Source organism: Heterocephalus glaber, unplaced genomic scaffold, assembly GCF_053883595.1.
Source record: "Heterocephalus glaber isolate CG9 unplaced genomic scaffold, H.glaber_assembly_v1.0 deba00001761, whole genome shotgun sequence".
NCBI lineage: Eukaryota > Metazoa > Chordata > Mammalia > Rodentia > Bathyergidae > Heterocephalus > Heterocephalus glaber.
The window spans coordinates 2137196-2155619 of NW_028258458.1; the positions used below are offsets into that span (position 1 = coordinate 2137196).

Sequence of the window (18424 nt, forward strand, 5' to 3'; positions counted from 1 at the left end):
CAATTAATTTTGTTTGTAGTCACCATGCTTATCTTCCAAGTCCAACTTAGTCTCATTTACCAGTTTTTCAGAGAGATACTCAGGAATTTTTCTTTTCTGCATTTAGCCATGATTATCCAAAATACAAGGATAATTATAGAATAATAAAAATTCTCAGCAGTTGAAAATGTCATTTTGAGGTTTTTTATGTGAATTATATTTCTGGGCATTGAAGTTAAATTTCCTATGGTTATCCCATGTCATAACTAGATTTTAATTTTAATTTTTTTCTTTAAAATATTTAAGGTATAAAGCATCATTTTTCATTCATTAAGTTTATTGTTACATTTTGGGTATACAATATGATGACGTTCATCCTGGGAATTTATAATTTTACACATTGTATCTTGATTCTTACTTTTCCCCATTCCCTTGACCTCCCTTAAACCCCTCCACCCCTCCCTTCTTACAAAAATTTTGTTTCGTTTTTTTCCTTTTCTCATATTTATTTCTTTCTCTTCTTTCCTTTCCCCACCCCTTCCACTTCCTCTTTTTATTTGGGCCTTTTCTTCCTATTTCATATAATCTATTATACATTTTGATCCTTACACTTTCAGTTTCTAACATCAGAGAAACTGTTCAGTATTTACATATGTGTGTACTATTTTTTTCACTTAAGAGTATTGCCTCAAGTGCATCCATTTAATTAATGTCTGCAGTGTCTCATTCTTTATGGCTGAGTATTATTCTATTTTATAAAAAAAAAAAACACAACTTTTTATCCAGTCTCCAGTTAATGGGCAATTAGGCTGCTTCTAATTTTAGCTATTACAAACTGTGCCACTATAAACATGGGTGTGCATATATCGCTGTGTATGATGCTTGTAATTCATTTGAGAAGAAACCCAGTAGGGGAATGGCTGGGTCAAATGGGACCTCTAATCCTAGTTTCTTAAAGTATCTCCATATTGATTTCCACAGTGGTTTCACCAGTCTACACTCCCACCAAAAGTGCAGAATGGTTCCGTTTTCCCAACAACCCTGTCAGTGTTTGTTATAGGTTGATTTCTTGACAACCATTCTTTCTGGAGTGAGGTGGAATCTCAGCGTTGTTTTCATTTGTATCTCTCAAATGACCAGTGATGTTGAACCTTTTTTCATATGTTTATTTGCTGCTTCTACTTCTTTGTCTGAGAAATGTCTGTTCATTTCAGATGCCCATTTTCAGATTGGGTCTTTAAATTCGGGAGGTCTGATCTTTTTAAGTTCTTTACAGATTCGAGATAGTAGGCCTTTGTCTGAGGAAGAGCAGGTGAAGATTTTTTCCCACATTGTGGGTTGTCTCTTCACACTGCTGGTGGTTTCTCTTCCTGTGCAGAAGCTTTTTAATAAGAAGAGATCCCACTTGTTGATTGTTTGTGCTAGTTCACAGGCAACTGAGATTTTGTTCATAAAGTCTTTTCCTACCCCAATGTCTTCAAGAGTTCTACCTAACCCCTGTTCCAGCCAGTTCAGCATTTCTGTTTTTATATTTAGATCTTTAATCCATTGCGATTTTAGATTAGTGCATGCTGAGAGATATAGGTCTACTTTTAGTCTTTGGCAAGTTGAAACCCAATTTCTCCAGCACCGTTTATTAAAGAGACTATCTTCCTTCCAGCAAGGTTGTTTGGCTCCTTTGTCAAAGATGAGGTGACTGAGTGTGTCTGGAGTTGTTTCTGCATCGTCTAATCTGTTCCACTGGTCCTCAAGTCAGTTTCTTTGCCAGTACCATGCTGTTTTTATCACAGCAGCTTTTTAGTGTACTTTCAAGTTGGGGGTTGTAATACCCCCGGCCATGTCTCTGTTACCTAGAATTGCTTTTGCTATTCTGGGTCTCTTCTTGCTCCAAATGAATTTTTGGATTGTTTTCTCAAGGTCTATGAAGTATGCTGCTGGGATTGCAATTGGGATTGCATTGACTCTATATAGTGATTTTGGAAGTGTAGCCATTTTCACTATGTTGATCCGTCCTACCCAGGAGCAAGGGATATCTTTCCATTTTCTGATATCCCCTTCAGTGTCTTTTTTCAAAGTGCTATAGTTTTCAGAGAAGAGGTCTTTGATTTCTTTTGTTAGGTTGATTCCTAGGTATTTCTGTTTTTGCACGCTATTGTGAAAGGAATTGTTTAAACTACTTCTCTCTCAATGACTCTGTTGTTCGTGTAGAGGAAATCTATTGATTTTTGTGTGTTGACCTTGTAACCAGCTACTTGACTGAAATTGGTTATTAAGTCTAGAAGACTTTTGGTGGAGTTCTTGGGGTCTTCTATGTAGAGTATCATGTCATCTGCAAATAATGACAATTTGACTTCTTCATTTCCTATCTTTATTCCTTTTATTTTTTTCTCTTGTCTAATTGCTGTGGCTAATGTTTCCAAAACTATATTGAACAGGAGTGGTGATAATGGACATCCTTTTCTTGTTCCTGATTTTAGTGGGAAGGATTTCAGTTTTTGACTATTTAGTATGATATTGGCTGTAGGTTTTTCATAGATGGCTTTTATCAGACTGAAGTAGAGAAGATCTATTCTGATTTTTTGTAGGGTTTTTATTGTAAATGCATGTTCGATTTTTGTCAAATGCTTTTTCTGCATCTATTGAGATGATCATATGTTTTTTTTGTCCCTGACTCTATTGATATAGTGTATTACATTGATTGATTTGCATGTGTTGAACCATCCCTGAATCTCTGGGATGAATCCCACTTATTCAGGGTGTATGATTTTCTTGATGATGTTCTGCATTCTGCTTGCCAGTATCTTATTAAGGATTTTTGTATCAAAGTTCATTAGAGGATGGCATATAGTTCTCTTTTTCGGTTGGGTCTTTCTCTGCTTTGGGGATCAAGGTGATGCTTGCTTCTAGGAATGATTTTGAGAGCATCGTTTCCCTTTCAATATCAGTGAAGAGTTTAAACAGTAGTGGCAGTACTTCCTCTCTAAATGTCTTCTAGAATTCAGCGGTGAAGCCATCAGGACCTGAGCTTTTCTTGGTTGGTAAGTTTTTAATTATGGTTTCAATTTCATTGGTTGATATTGGGTTGTTCAGAATTTTTAGGTCTTCTTCGTTCAACTTTGGTGATTCATACATGTCTAGGAATCTGTCCATTTCTTCTGTGTTTTCCACCTGATTGGCGTATAGGTTCTGGAAGTAGGTATTGATGATCCTCTGGATTTCTGCTGGCTCTGTTGTAATTTCATCCTTTTCATTCCTAATTGAATGGATTTGGGCCTTTTCTTTCCTTTTTCTGATAAAGTTGGCTAAGGGTTTGTCAATTTTGTTTATTCTTTCAAAGAACCAACTCTTGGCTTCATTGATTTTTTGTATTGTGTTCTTAGTCTCCATTGCATTGATTTTTTACCCTGATCTTTATAATTTCCTCCCTTGTATGAGCTTTGGGTTTGTCCTGCTCTTCTCTTTGTAGAAGTTTGAGGTTCAGCATCAGGTTGTTTAATTGGGCATGCTCTGTTTTCCTAATATGATTATTCATTGCTATGAATTTCCCTCACAAGACCACTTTCATTGTGTCCCAAAGATTCTAATATGTTATATTGTCATTGTCATTTATTGAAAGGAACTGTCCGATTTCTTCTTTAATTTCCTCTGTGACCCATTGGTTACTCAGAAGTGTGTTGTTCAATCTCCATGTGTTTATGAAGTTGTTGCAGTTTCTTTTGCTGTTGATCTCCAATTTCATCGCACTATGGTCTGATAATATACAAGGGATAACTTTGATTCCTTTGCACTAACCTAAATATGTTCTATGAGCGAGTATGTAGTCTATTTTGGAGAATGACCCGTGTGCAGATGAAAAGAATGTGTATTCTGATTTTGTGGGGTGAAACACTCTGTAAACATCTGTTATGTTCATATGTTTAAGAGGTTGATTGAGTTCTAGTATTTCATTACTTGTTTTTTGTCTACTTGATCTATCTATTTGTGACAGTGGGGTATTGAAGCCCCCACTACCATAGTATTAGTGCTTATATGGTTTTTCATGTCCATTAGTATTTGTTTTATATAGTTGGGTGCACTAGTGTTTGATGCACAGATATTTATGATTGTCATCCCTTCCTCTTCAATTGTTCCCTTTACAAGGATATAGTGTCCTTCTTTGTCTCTCTTAATCAGTGTGGGTTTGAAATTCACTTTGTCTGCAAAGAGGATACTTACTCCTGCTTTTTTTCAGGTTCCAGTCACATGGAGTACAGTTTTCCACTATTTAACTTTCAGTCCATGAGTTTCTGTTTGAATTAAGTGTGTTGCTTGTATGCAGCATATTGTTGCATCTTGCTTCTTCACCCATTCTGCCAGTCTATTTCTTTTGATTGGTGAGTTGAGACCATTAACATTAATGGTTATAACTGATATGTATTGAGTTATCATTATCATGACTTTTTCTTTTTGTTTGATCTTCCCCCTTTGCTTTTAATTTCTTGTCATGCCGAGTGGATTCATTCTGCTGGGCTTCCTGGGGTTGTGATCCTCGTCGTCTTTTTCTAGGATTTTTTCCTAAAATTTTTTGGAGGGCTGGTTTGGTATTCATGAAGTTCCTAAGGTCCACTTTGTCATGAAAGTATCATATTTCACTGTCAATTTTGAAAGATAGTTTTGCAGGGTACATCAATCTAGGTTGGAGGTTGTTTTCCTTTAGGGCTTGAAACACATCACTCCAAGCTCTTCTTGCCTTGAGGCATTGCACTGAGAAGTCTGCTGTGATTCTGACGGACTTTCCTTTGTATGTGATTTGTTTCTTTTCCCTCACAAGTCCCGCCCCATATTACTCATTCCCACAAGCCCCGCCTCCACACAAGCCCGCCCCTGAACGCCCCCTTCCCTAAATGGCCCTTCCTTGCCAATCTCCAGGCTCCGCCCTTCGTGACAGGGAGGTGTGTTGTCATGGTGGTGCTCGTCTTTTCGGTCGTAATCCGGCGTGGCAGCACAGCCAGGCCGCCCTAAACCGTTCTGGCCTTCTCCGTCATGGCGGCTCCCTGCCGCTCTTTCCGGGTACAGACTGTCATGGCGACACCCTAACTAACCACTTCAGGACTTAGCCGCTTCTGTTGCCCAGGAGCTTTCTATTACCAGGGCTATCATGGCGGCGCCCAGCTCTCGCCGGAAGTAGCCTGGCGGAACTGGGCGGGGCCCCACCCGGAAGCGAGCGCCGGGTTGGGAAAAATGGCGGTGGTGGGCAACGCGGTACCCGGTGGGGTCCGGCCTTGCGGGGCCCGGCCCGGGGGTCAGCCCAGACCCACGCTGCAGCCGCGTGCGCTCCTTGCCGCCGGGCCGGCGCTCATAACGAGCGGCGATGAGCTGGTGGCCGCTGTGTGGCCATATCGGCGGCTGGCGCTTCTGCGGCGCCTCACCGTGCTGCCGTTCGCGGGGCTTCTCTACCCGGCCTGGCTGGGAGCTGCGGCTGCCGGCTGCTGGGGTTGGGGCAGCAGCTGGGCTCAAATTCCCGAGGCCGCGCTACTGGTACTCGCCACCATCTGCCTCGCGCACGTGCTCACCGTTCTCTCGGGGCACTGGTCTGTGCACGCGCACTGCGCGCTCACCTGCACCCCGGTAAGTGCGCGCTCACGAGCCCGACCCCTGGCACCATACGGCCTCGCCGCAGGTCCCCAGTCGGTCCGGAGCCTCACGTCCGCTAGGCCTGGGTCCCCAGCGGCGGCCTCTGCCTTTGAGCTCAGGCTCAGTCCTGACGCCGCTGCTGATTTGTGTGCGACCATGATGTGAGTTACTGTACTTCCTATCTCTGGAATTCCTTCCTGGTGTGGTCATTTAGGGTCACTAAGCTAATATCTGCAGAAGGCTTTCACAGGGCCCAGCCTGGGTTGCTGATAGGACACGGTAATGCTGACTCCTTAGCCGCCGGTTCTCTGTCGTTTCCTTGGAAACGGCACTGCCCTCCCTCCCACTGTCTCCTGCCTTCGTTTGCAAAGTGTGAGGCAGCCATGTGGGATGGATTCCCCCACCTATGAAATCTGGTCCTAGAACCAAGTGCTGCTGTCCAGTGCTCAGCCTCCATTCCATGGTACACCAAAAGGGGCACAAACTGTGGGTAATCTTTGTGTTTAAGATGAGCAGGAGCTATTTGTAAGCGACTTAACAACTTGGCCTCTCCTTCTGTAAGACAAGCGTGGTGATAGTGAGAACAGATCAGAGTACAGCACCAAGCAGTGCATGTGACCCACAGTCGGGCTTCTGAGTGAATGAGTGCTACCACAGAAGGTGGTGACAGTGATACACAGCCTGGGCCACAGTCGGCAGTTGACATTTAGTGACTGCACCACTTGATACAGATGATACCAAGTTTGGAACCTGAGGCATTGAGGTATGCTTCCAACGAGCCTCTGTCCTAATCCCAGGCATGGATTGGCCTCAAGAAGAGGGCCAGGGGACAGCATCAGGGCTGCAGGAAGGAGAGAGAGGCTGTCCTTCTCTCTGGCTGGGAATGTGCATTGAGTCCTCATTCTCTCCTCAGTAAGACTTATCCCAGGGAAAAGCTGGAACTTCTGGGATTGATGGCTTTGGTTGGTACAGCGGAAGACTGCAGCAAGGGACAAATAAAAGAAAGGAAGTTGAGGAGTTTTGGATGTGGGCCCCCAAGACTTCCAGCTGCCTGCTGGTCTGCAGCTAAATAGTGTACTGGTGAACTTCCTCTCCAGGGATGGAGGAGTGGGAGGAGCTAAGTTGGGAGAAGCGGATCTGGGTTTGCATTACATCTCAGGCCACCAAGTCTACTCTCTGGGTTTCAGTTTCCCACCTCTGTAAAATGAGCCGTAACACCTAACCTCCCATGTGCCGCTGCTAGGAGCTGCTGAGGTGACATCCACAAAGCACCACCGTGGGGCCAGCACCACTTCTGTGCCTTATGCTTTTCTCCCAGGACTTTCCTGAAGTTCAGAGTTCAGTGAGGCTATTTTCTGCCTACTTGCTGGCTCATGCATTTCCTCAGGTGGGGGATGCGGTTAGGGTCAATGCTGTGCTGCGCTCTGTCCTCCTTCCCTCAAGTCGTCACGGGGTCTGGCAGAGCCACAGGGGATGGATACAGCTCCCAGAATTGAGGGAGTACTTCCTGTGTCTTAGGTAACAGCATGGACAGTGGGCAGTCTGCTGCCTCTGTGGCATTAGTGGGAGAAAAAACTGCCACTCGGCAGTTGGTGCTACAGAGCGGTAACAGAGATACCAGTGAACTTCAGACTGGACAGCTTGGGAGGGCTCCTGAGAAGGTCACATTTAAGCAGAGGCCTCAGGGGTCACTCGGGTTGGGGAGCCAGCTCTGGGAATGCACATTCCAGGTGGATGCGCAGGATCAGTGGCAGAGGTGTGCGAGAAGCAGAGGGAGAGCGGGTAGGCTGTGATCCTAGTGTACACTAGATGCCTGGCATCGTTCTTCCTGTTTGAGTTGTGTCACCAGATCCGAGGGTGTCAGGTGCTCTCCATGACCCCAGCTTTATAATATGGACCAGAGGCACAGTGAAGTGGTGTCCCTTGGCCCAGCAACAGTCTGAGGAATGGCATCAGAGCCCAGTGGCATCCCCTCCCCTTTCCCATGGGGCCATGGACCCATAAGCTGAGAAGGCTCAGTGGCAGTGCTTTGCCTGTCTGGCAGGAGTACGACCCCAACAAAGCGACCTTTGTGAAGGTGATGCCGACCCCCAACAATGGCTCCACCGAGCTTGTGGCCCTGCACCGAGACAAGGTAGGGATTGCCTGCCGGGGGACCCCAGAGCAGGGACTTGGGAGAGATTCCCGGGCACTGCCGCCAACATACCTTCCCCCGCAGGGTGAAGACGGGCAGGAGGTGCTGTCCTTCGAATTCCAGAAGATCAAATACTCCTACGACGCCCTGGAAAAGAAGCAGTTCCTCCCCGTGGCCTTTCCCGTGGAAAATGCTTTCTCCTTCTACCAGAGCCACAGAGGGTTCCAGGAAGATTCAGACATCCGGGCTGCTGAGAAGAAATTTGGGAGCAACAAGTGAGTCCCTGACTTCCGGCAGTCCCTTTTTCCTTTCCGCTCTGCTCCTGCTTCAGGGTACCCAGAAGTGGGCAGAATCTGCCTTTGGCCAGGGCTGCCCAGCCAGTGGGGTAGCATTGGAGGAGCACGTGCCACCCTGCTCTCCTCCACACTTGCCTGGCCAGAGCCGGGCCGCCCCGCCTCACAGCAGTCGGCTCTCCTTCCTTGAGTTGCCTCCCTTCCAGGTCCCTTCTTTGTCTTAAGTTTTTTGTTCAAATTTCCACCCTCCTTATTCTGCATGTTCATATCTCAGCACTTTAGAAATAGTGACAGAAGGATGTTAACGGGGTGTGATCCCAGCGACTCAGAGACTGGGTTGGGAAGATTTCTCAAGTCCAAGGCCAGCCTGGGAAACCTTGTGAGACCCTGTTTCAAAATAAAACCCTGAGGAGGGCTGGGGTGCGGCTCAGTAACAGGACACTTGTGCCCTGAGTGAGGCCCTGGGCTCCATCGCCAGCACAAGGGGAAAGGCATCGATGGCCAAGGCCTCCAGTGTACTGGGGTGAAGAGAGGTCCCCTCCGACGCACTCTCTCCTTTCATCCTCACCGAAACTGCCCCTGTGAACACACACCTGGGGTGGGGCCATGTAAAGCCAGGCTTCGGACCCCCCATTTGGGCCACCAGGACTGTGCTCTTCAACCTGGAAACATGCAGGGCTCCCAAGACATTCTGTCCCGACTCCATGGCTTTTCAAAAACTAAAAGGGTTTGCCTTGCCTGGGGGTGCCACTTGGAGGCCGGGGGAAGCATCTGCTGACCTGCCTTGCCCCAAGGCTGGCCTGGCCACCTTGATGCCCCAGGACAGAATGTCTGGTGCCGTCCCCACTCTGGCACAGGCCCCTGGCAGGGTGGAGGCCTGTGCTGTGGACGGCTTCCACAGCGCAGAATCGTGCTGTGCTCCCTGCTGCAGCTGGGAGCGACCCTTCTGTTCAAGGGCACAGCAAGGCAGCCCTCGTGGGCTGATCCCTTAGACAGGGCCACCATATGCAGTCCATGCCCTAGAAGACACCCTTGGGCCGAGCTCTGGGGACCCCAGGGCTTTTCTCCAGGGCATTTTTAGAAAACCCCCGTTCCATTGGGCGTGGAGCTCAGCTCTGTACCCCCAGTGCCCAGCTGCAGGTCTCCTCTGCTATTTCAAGGCACCCTCCTCGGCCCGACACCCACCTCCGCTGGCTGTGCCTGCTTGCAGCCACAAAAGGGAGCTGATTCAGCCCTGAGGGGAGCTGTGGTTGGGTGGAGCCTCCTGTGTGGAAGCTCCCCGGGGCTTGGGACAGCTGCATGGTTTCCCTGTCCCTGGGAGCCCTGCAGTGTCCCCAGGCAGAGGTGTTGGGGCGGATCCTCCGGGAACAGGCTGTACATTGATCTCTTGCAGGGCTGAGATGGTGGTGCCCGACTTCTCTGAGCTTTTCAAGGAGAGGGCCACCGCCCCCTTCTTCGTGTTCCAGGTAAAGTGGCAGCTTGGTCCATTGTCCCCTCCCTTTGGGCTGTCAAAGCCTGAGCAAGCCTATCTGCCACCTCCAAACCCAGAACGGCTGTTGCCTGTGTCCTTGGGCTTCATGCACGTGGCTTCTGGGCCAGGGCAGGGGCAGGGACAGACCAGCGAGTGTCCCATCCCATCCCGCAGGTGTTCTGCGTGGGGCTCTGGTGCCTGGACGAGTACTGGTACTACAGCGTCTTCACGCTGTCCATGCTGGTGGCTTTCGAGGCATCCCTGGTGCAGCAGCAGATGCGGAACATGTCTGAGATCCGCAAGATGGGCAACAAGCCCCACATGATCCAGGTGCAGGTTAGGGTGCTGCTGGGGCCTGGGGTGGGTGCAGCACGGACACCCACACTGGTGCTACCCCGCCCACCCAGGTCTACCGGAGTCGCAAGTGGAGGCCCATCGCCAGCGATGAGATTGTGCCTGGGGACATCGTGTCCATCGGTGAGGCCCACTCTGCGCCCCGGGTGGGGGGCCGCTGCCCTGGCCTCTGGCCAACCATGCTGCCCCGCCTGCAGGCCGCTCCCCACAGGAGAACCTGGTGCCATGCGATGTTCTGCTGCTGCGTGGCCGCTGCATCGTGGACGAGGCCATGCTCACCGGGGAGTCAGTGCCGCAGATGAAGGTGTGGTGGGACCTTCCCCCGGCAGCACTGGTGGGGACGGAGGACCCGAGCCAGTGCTGTGGAGGGGGAACCGCCACTAATGTGGCCTGGAGTTGAGAGCACGGGCGTCTCGGGCACATCCAGACACCGTGGGGTGTTGGCAGACCGAAGCTAGCTGGGGAAAACAAGGATGAGGGACGTGGGGACGGCAGGCAGAGAGCCCCAGGTCCCGCTCGGAGGCCACCGTCCCGATCTGTCTCTTGCTCCCAGGAGCCGATCGAGGACCTCAGCCCAGACCGCGTGCTGGACCTGCAGGCCGACTCCCGGCTGCATGTCATCTTCGGGGGCACCAAGGTTGTGCAGCACATCCCCCCCCAGAAGGCCACCACGGGGCTGAAGCGTAGGTGCCTCGAGGGCCCGGGGTATCCCCACTCCCCACCCCGCCTTCCCACCTGCTCTTTGCATGGGCTCTGGAACGCGGTGACGAGGGTGACACCAGCGCTTTCTCTCCCCAGCGGTTGACAATGGGTGTGTGGCCTACGTCCTGCGGACCGGATTCAACACCTCCCAGGTGCAGCCCTTGGCCGCCCCTGGTGGGCTCTGGGATGGCGGTGGACACATAGGGCATTGGCCATCTCGGTCCCCAGACCCTCCGGCCCTGGATTTGCCCTAACAGCACTGGCCTGTACCAAGGCCAGGGCTGGGGTACAGGAGGGAGCCCAGGACCCGGCTCACTCTGAGCCTGAGGTTCTGGGGAGCCCGGCCAGTGGGCTGGCTCTCCTCACCCGGTTGTGGTTGCTCCAGTAAACAGTGTTTGAGCAGAGTGGGGGCGCTGCCTGGCGGGGCGCTGCCCAGGCCTCCTGGAGCGCTCGCCTCTCTTTTCCTGTCTCGGCTTCCACCCCGATCTCAAGTACCCACTTCTTCACTCCTGGCTGAGGTGCAGCCATGGGCGGGGCGGGGCGGGGGAGGTCCGTGGTTCACGGGGCTGAGGCAGGCGTTGCTCTTTTCTAGAAAGAATCCAGCCTTGGTGATCTCAGGAAGTGAGGCCGCCATCTCCACAGGCCTGTCCCAGGAAAGGCCTCTGTCCCTCTCCCTCCAGGGTAAACTGCTGCGCACAATCCTCTTTGGGGTCAAGAGAGTGACCGCCAACAACCTGGAGACCTTCATCTTCATCCTCTTCCTCCTGGTCTTTGCCATAGCAGCAGCTGCCTATGTGTGGATCGAGGGTAAGTGCCGGGGCCCCCGCCCTGTTCCAGTGTCCCCCACCACCCCAGCCCAGCAGACCTGTCTCTGCAGGCACCAAGGACCCCAGCCGGAACCGCTACAAGCTCTTCCTGGAGTGCACCCTCATCCTCACCTCGGTCGTGCCCCCTGAGCTGCCCATCGAGCTCTCCCTGGCTGTCAACACCTCTCTCATTGCCCTGGCCAAGCTCTGTGAGTGACGGGCGGGGCTGGGGGACGGAGCATGCTCAGACGGGGCTGAACCCCTGATGCCGCCCCCACCCCCAGATATGTACTGTACGGAGCCCTTCCGGATCCCCTTCGCCGGCAAGGTCGAGGTGTGCTGCTTTGACAAGACGGGGACTTTGACCAGTGACAGCCTGGTGGTGCGTGGCGTGGCGGGGCTGAGGTGAGTGACAGGGAGCCTGGGCTCGGAGGTGCCCGGCAGAGGGGATCCGGGTTCGGTGACCCCAGCTCGAGCGCACGGGTAAAGACTGGTCAGAGGCCCTGCCCCCGGGATTTCCCTCATTTCAGGCCTGGCCTCCAGTCCGCACCAGCGGTGGCGCCCACGTGCAGTGCGCGGGGCTCGGGGACCCAATTCCTCCCAAGCCGTGTTTGGGAACCAGTAAAGTACTTCCCAGAGTGCTGCCCAGGGTGAGGCGCAGCGCCACCTGGCCGCCCCTGCCTGTGCCCACAGCTCCGCGTCCTTGCAGGGACGGAAAGGAGGTGACCCCCGTGTCCAGCATCCCTGTGGAGACGCACCGGGCCCTGGCCTCATGCCACTCCCTCATGCAGCTGGACGACGGCACCCTGGTGGGTGACCCCCTGGAGAAGGCCATGCTGACGGCCGTAGACTGGACGCTGACCAAAGGTGAGGGGCTGGGCTGTCTGCACCCGGCAGGCGGGCCCACAGCGCGGACCCAGGACAGGCCACATCCTCGGCATCCCCTGGGCCAGGGTGCAGCCTGCCCCACTGAAGCCACAGTGCCAGGGTCCCCCAGACTGCCCGGCCAGAGCAGGTGCCCCCCTCCACCAGGCCCCGGGGAGGAGCAGGGGAGGAGCAGGGGAGGCTGGGCGGAGGGCAGGGCCTGGCTGCCTCTGGGGTGAAGCCGCTCAGGACTCTGCTTATTTGTTTCCAGATGAGAAAGTATTCCCCCGAAGTATTAAAACTCAGGGGCTGAAAATTCACCAGCGCTTTCATTTTGCCAGTGCCCTAAAGCGAATGTCCGTGCTGGCCTCCTATGAGAAGCTGGGCTCTACCGACCTCTGCTACATCGCAGCCGTGAAGGGGGCCCCTGAAACCCTCCACTCCATGGTGAGCCGGCCTCAGCCCAGGGGTGGGCAGGGTGCAGGGCGAACGCTAACGCCCCTGCCTTCCCTGTAGTTCGCCCAGTGCCCACCCAACTACCAGCACATCCACACTGAGATCTCCCGGGAGGGAGCCCGCGTGCTGGCCCTGGGGTACAAGGAGCTGGGCCACCTCACCCACCAGCAGGTAAGGACCCGGGCCCTGGCCGAGCAGGGAGCCCCGGCCTCGGTCCCCCCTCCACAGAGCCCCTCCCCTGCCTCCGCCATGGCCCTCGTTCACTCTCCCCGCCGTAGCCGCGGGTTCTTCTGGAACTTAACGGCAGGCCGCCCCTCTGTGCAGCACCCAAGCCCAAGCCAAGGCCCCCAGCCGCAGCTTGGCCCTTGCCTCCGTCCTACACCCCAAAGCCCCTGCTCCCAGGGCACCGGCCCCACCCTCTCCAGGTGGCTGTGTCTGAGGGCGCCCCCTCCACATGCAGTCCTCTGGTACCATGCCCCACCTGCTCACCTGTCTCCCTGGAACCACGTGACCCCCTGCACCTGGGGCTTTTGCCACATTGTCCCTGCTGTGGTGGGGGTAAGGGTCATCAGCTCCCTGAAGGACAGTGCCACAGCCGGGAGGGAGAGGCATGATCGGGGTGCCTGGCCCCTACCTGCCTCTCTCCCTCCTGACCCATGGGGGTGCAGAGCAGGGTCTGGCGGGAGGAGGGACGTGCGCTGAGGCGCCCGTCTGTTCACAGGCCCGGGAGGTCAAACGGGAGGCCCTGGAGTGCAGCCTGAAGTTCGTCGGCTTCATTGTGGTCTCCTGCCCCCTGAAGGCCGACTCCAAGGCCGTGATCCGGGAGATCCAGAATGCATCACATCGGGTACAGGCCCGAGCAGGAAGGGGCAGCCGGGGACAGTGCCAGCCTCGTGCTCTGGACAGTGAGGAGACTACAAGTCGCAGCCGGGCCAGTCGTAGCAGAAGTGCTCGCTCCCTGGGGCAGGGAATGGTGGGGACCCATAGTACAGGCTCCTGCTATGTCACCTCCACAGGTCCTCCAGCATCCCAGGAGCCGGGGCCTGTCACCCAGCACCCTGGACCACCTCCTGCCAGAGAGAACCGAGGCTGGGGCTAGGGAAGAATAGGCAGTGTGGGCTCTCGGGGCCACAGCCCCCGTGCTGTGTGCATCGGGCACCCTGGGTCGGGGTGGCTCTGGGTCTGCCCTGCTGAGCCCCATCCCTGTCCCCAAGGTGGTCATGATCACGGGGGACAACCCGCTCACCGCCTGCCACGTGGCCCAGGAGCTGCGCTTCATTGAGAAGGCCCACACGCTCATCCTGCACCCCCCCTCAGAGAAGGGTGAGCCCTGCAGGGTGGGGAGGAGGGGTGCTGGGTACTGCTCCAGTGACAGCTCCTGCCCACGGGCCGGCCTCGCCCCCTGCCCCTCAGATGTGGGTCACTGGCTCCCGATCTGTGGTGTCAGGACGCCAGTCGTCATGCCAGCCTGGGGTCCCTGCCCATCCTTGGCAGCACTGCTCCAACCACACTGGCTCCTGGGCCCAGCAGGGTGCCCGGCACTCCACTCCTTCAGCACCGACGGCAGCACCTCTGCCAAGCACCCTGTGTGGCTCCCCAGCATGCCCCACACACATTCCAAGCTGCCCTGGACAGCCTGTCTCGCCCACACCCAGGCAGGAAGCAGCTCTGAGTCCGCAGTGGGGCCCTGCTCTGTGGACAGAAGCAGGCTGCAGGCGGGAACCCGCCTTCCCCGGGCACTAGCTGTTACTGTGGCAGGGCTCCATTCCATGCAGGACCTGGCAGTGGGGGTCCTGAGCAGGGACACAAAACGGGGCATCCTGGGCTGCAGGTGGCAAATGTTTACAGGGCCAGGTGGGATGGAGGTGCAAGGAGGACCCGGCCAGGGTGGCATTTGCAGCCTCCCAGCTGGGGACCAGCAGGCAGAGCCAATGCAGCTAAACAGCCAGGACCAGAGCCGAAGGAGGCTGGCGTCCCTCCTGCCAGGCAGCCTGGAGGAAGGAAAGAGGAAGAGGAAGTGGATGACTAGGGAGCACTAGCAGTAGAGAGAGCAGGGTGTCAGGCAGGTGACAGGTGGGGACTGATCAGAGAGGGGCCAGTGTCAGGCCAGGGATGTAGCTCAGTGGCGCTGCACCTGCCTGGCAAGTGCAAGGTCCTGAGTTTGATTCCCAGTACCAGAAGGGAAAAAAAAGCTACAGAGAGGGGCCAGTGACACACGTACCTTGCACGAGGTGTCAGGCACTAGCTTCGGTGCCTCAGCTGTGCCTGTGGGTTCTGTGGGTGCCTGGAGCAGGGCGGGCACTGGCAGGGCTGCAGTCCATGCAGGAGGGTGTTACCAAGCAGCCAGTGCACAGGACAGCAGCCAGCAGCTGTCCATGACCCAGTGCTGTCCCCAGGTGGTCCGTGCACATGGCACTCCATCGACGGCAGCATTGCACTGCCCCTGGCCCCTGGCTCGCCCAAGGCACTGGCGCGGGAACACGCCCTATGCCTCACGGGCGACGGCCTGGCCCACCTGCAGGCCAGCGACCCCCAGCAGCTGCTGCACCTCATTCCCCACGTGCAGGTGTTCGCCCGTGTGGCCCCCAAGCAGAAGGTGCGTGTGGAGCCAGGCGGGGCCTGGGGCCTGGGGCCTGGGACGGGCACAGGTCCCCATTCAGCCCATCTGCCCACAGGAGTTCGTCATCACCAGCCTGAAGGAACTGGGCTACGTGACGCTCATGTGCGGAGATGGCACCAACGACGTGGGCGCCCTCAAGCATGCTGACGTGGGTGAGCCGCACGGGGACGTCGCTGCCCGAGCACAGACGTGGCTCTAGTGGCGCAGGGACAGTTGTGGGGGCAGCAGTTCCTGTGAGCAAGGAGTGCAGGGAACGGGAGGGGGCTCAGAGGGCTGCAGAGTCACAGAGGGACGCAAGTGTCTCGGGAGAGGTGGCCTCGGAAACCCGGCATCTGAGCCCGCGGCCCGTGGTTCGCGGCCTGGGGCTGTGGTCAGGAGGCCTCACACAGCACCACACCTGCGACCCAGCACTTAGGCTGAGGCAGGAGGATCACACATTCGCATCCCATCTGGGAGATGTAGCAAGACCAGCTGAAAATGTAACATGGAAGGGCCGCTCTGCCCTCGGTGCCAGGGCCCCTCTCATCCATCCCCGGGAGCACCCCGGCCACGCGCTGCTCGCAAAGACCTGTTTTTGTGCGTTTCCAGCATTGGCTGCTGTGTTTGCGGGAGCATTAGTGAAGCCTTTCCTGCCTCCTAGACTTAGGCTCGGAGCCGTCAGTCTCTGGAAGCCAGCATACCTTTAACCCCGACTGTTGGGCTTCTCATTTGGTGTGTTGCGCCTTGTGTATCTCCTGCTTTCCTCAGTAGCTGGTGCACAGCACTCTGGGCACTGCCCATCTGGGCTCCTTTGGAAAGGTCGGCGGCAGGGAGGTTGGGCCGAGCTGGGGCTCAGGGAGCGGCTGCGACCTTGCTGAGCCTGCACGCTGCCCCGCCCGTCCCTCTAGGGGTGGCGCTGCTGGCCAATGCCCCTGAGCGGCTCGTGGAGCGGCGGCGGCGGCCCGCCCGGGACAGCCCTGTCCTGAGCAACAGCGGCAGCAGGGGCAGCTCCAGGACGGCCAGGCAGAGGTCAGGGCTCCCACCCCTCGAGGAGCAGCCAGCCTCACAGAGGGTGAGTCGGGCAGGCATGGGATGGTGGCACCTCTCTGCCTCCGTCAGGCTGACCCTGCTCTGCCCGCAGGACCGCCTGAGCCAGGTGCTGCGCGACCTGGAGGACGAGAGCACGCCCATCGTGAAGCTGGGTGACGCCAGCATCGCCGCGCCCTTCACCTCCAAGCTCTCGTCCATCCAGTGCAGTGAGTGCCCCTCGCCGCCCTCCGCCCCGCGCCCCGCGCCCGACGGCCGCTCCCACACTCCCCACTGTCGCCCCAGTCTGCCACGTGATCAAGCAAGGCCGCTGCACTCTGGTGACCACGCTGCAGATGTTCAAGATCCTGGCGCTCAACGCCCTCATCCTGGCCTACAGCCAGAGCGTCCTCTACCTGGAGGGTGTCAAGTTCAGCGACTTCCAGGCCACACTGCAGGGGCTGCTGCTGGCCGGCTGCTTCCTCTTCATCTCCCGCTCCAAGGTGGGCACCCAGCGGCATGGGCCCTGGCTCGTGTGGTCTGTGGGTGGGACCTGTCATCCACAGGGACAGGTGGGGCCCAGAGCCCAGATGTGGGGGTCCAGTCAGGGCTGGCACAGCTTGGGGAGCCTCAGAGCCCTGCAGGCAAGGAAGGGACAGATGGGGAGTGATCCCCAAGAGTGCTCAGGGTGTGCAGTGCCATGAGACCCACACCACACAAGGTGGGTCTGCAGGCCTACTCAGGAGGCTGAGGCAGGAGGGTAAAGCATTCCAGGCCAGCCTGGGCAAGTTGGTGAGACCCTGTGTAACTCTGAGGCCCTGAGTTCCCATCCCCTTAAGAAAACAAAGCAAAGCTGGGCTGCCACAGGGAGTATAGACACTGGGGCCCAGGGCAGCAGCTCCCGCCCCGCTCCTGGGGTTTAGTGACATCACTGCTGGAGGCCAGTGGGCCCTGACCCCGGCCCTGCCGCTGCAGCCCCTTAAGACCCTGTCCCGAGAGCGGCCCCTGCCCAACATCTTCAACCTGTACACCATCCTCACCGTGATGCTGCAGTTTGCCGTGCATTTCCTGAGCCTCGTCTACCTGTACCGGGAGGCCCAGGCCCGCAGTCCCGAGAAGTGAGTGACGCCCTGGTGGGCAGTGGTGGGCAGCAGTGGGCAACAGGGCCTGTGCACAGAAGCTGACGGGAGCCCAGGGTCACCTGGGCGCAGGGACAGGCGTGGGGACAGTAGGGACCTGACCTGGTGCGTCCCACAGGCAGGAGCAGTTTGTAGACCTCTACAAGGAGTTCGAGCCCAGCCTGGTCAACAGCACTGTGTACATCATGGCCATGGCCATGCAGATGGCCACCTTCGCCATCAACTACAAGGTGAGGCCGCCCAGCCCCGAACCGGGCCCACCCCGCACACACCCTCATGTCCAGGCCACCCACAGCCATTGCCCGCATCCCCGCAGGGCCCACCCTTCATGGAGAGCCTGCCCGAGAACAGGCCCCTGCTGTGGAGCCTGGCCGTGTCCCTCCTAGCCACCATCGGCCTGCTGCTCGGCTCCTCTCCTGACTTCAACAGCCAGTTCGGCCTGGTGGACATCCCAGTGGAGGTGAGTGAGGGGCCGGGCTGGGCTGGACCGGGCCAGGCCAGCCCAGCCCGGCCCCGACTCACCCACCCCCACCCGGCAGTTCAAGCTGGTCATCGCCCAGGTCCTGCTGCTGGACTTCTGCTTGGCGCTCCTGGCCGACCGCGTCCTGCAGTTCTTCCTGGGGACCCCAAAGCTGAAAGTGCCTTCTTGAGACAGCGGTGCTGGTACCCACCGCGCACCCCGGCTGCCGCCCTGCCGGGGAAAGAACTCAGCCCCCACACCCCGAGTAGGGGAAGACTGAGTCCTGCTAGCGGGACCAGCCCCGGGCCAGCACCTTTGGTAAATAAAGCAGCACCCAAGATTTTAAGAAGCTCCGCGTCCACCTCATCTGTGCCCCATGGCGGTGTGAGCCTCGGGATCGTGCCCTCTGAGCCCCTGCTGCCCAACAGGCCGATCTGTCAAGCTGGGAACTCAAGACGGCTCGGTTTGTTCGGCTCGCGCCCTGTCGCGGTGGTTTCTGTCTCGACGTCTCACCGTAGCGGGCACTGC

At 56.0% G+C, this 18424-nt stretch overlaps 1 protein-coding gene across 1 annotated transcript; it reads left to right on the plus strand.

Annotated features, from left to right (window-relative positions):
• Positions 1-5169: 5169 nt before the first annotated feature.
• Atp13a1 (ATPase 13A1) lies at positions 5170-18245 on the plus strand. Its single transcript, XM_004873462.4, has 26 exons — positions 5170-5586; positions 7637-7726; positions 7811-8001; positions 9413-9485; positions 9665-9820; positions 9898-9967; positions 10042-10148; positions 10398-10527; positions 10643-10698; positions 11227-11353; positions 11424-11561; positions 11637-11757; positions 12062-12219; positions 12488-12663; positions 12733-12843; positions 13394-13519; positions 13887-13995; positions 15069-15268; positions 15348-15444; positions 16180-16343; positions 16413-16527; positions 16604-16800; positions 17273-17415; positions 17555-17666; positions 17753-17896; positions 17976-18245. The coding sequence occupies exons 1-26, from the start codon at positions 5200-5202 to the stop codon at positions 18084-18086; spliced, it is 3609 nt and encodes a 1202-aa protein (XP_004873519.1). The 5' UTR covers positions 5170-5199; the 3' UTR covers positions 18087-18245.
• Positions 18246-18424: the final 179 nt, after the last annotated feature.

What these genes read in the sequence shown, in the direction of transcription:
- Atp13a1 (XM_004873462.4), top strand. Translation starts at nt 5,200, where the DNA reads ATGGCGGTGGTGGGCAACGCGGTACCCGGTGGGGTCCGGCCTTGCGGG. An exon ending in ACAAGCCCCACATGATCCAG is followed by an intron (nt 9,821 to 9,897) that starts GTGCAGGTTAGG and finishes CCGCCCACCCAG; the next exon opens with GTCTACCGGAGTCGCAAGTG. An exon ending in CAGGCCCGCAGTCCCGAGAA is followed by an intron (nt 17,416 to 17,554) that starts GTGAGTGACGCC and finishes TGCGTCCCACAG; the next exon opens with GCAGGAGCAGTTTGTAGACC.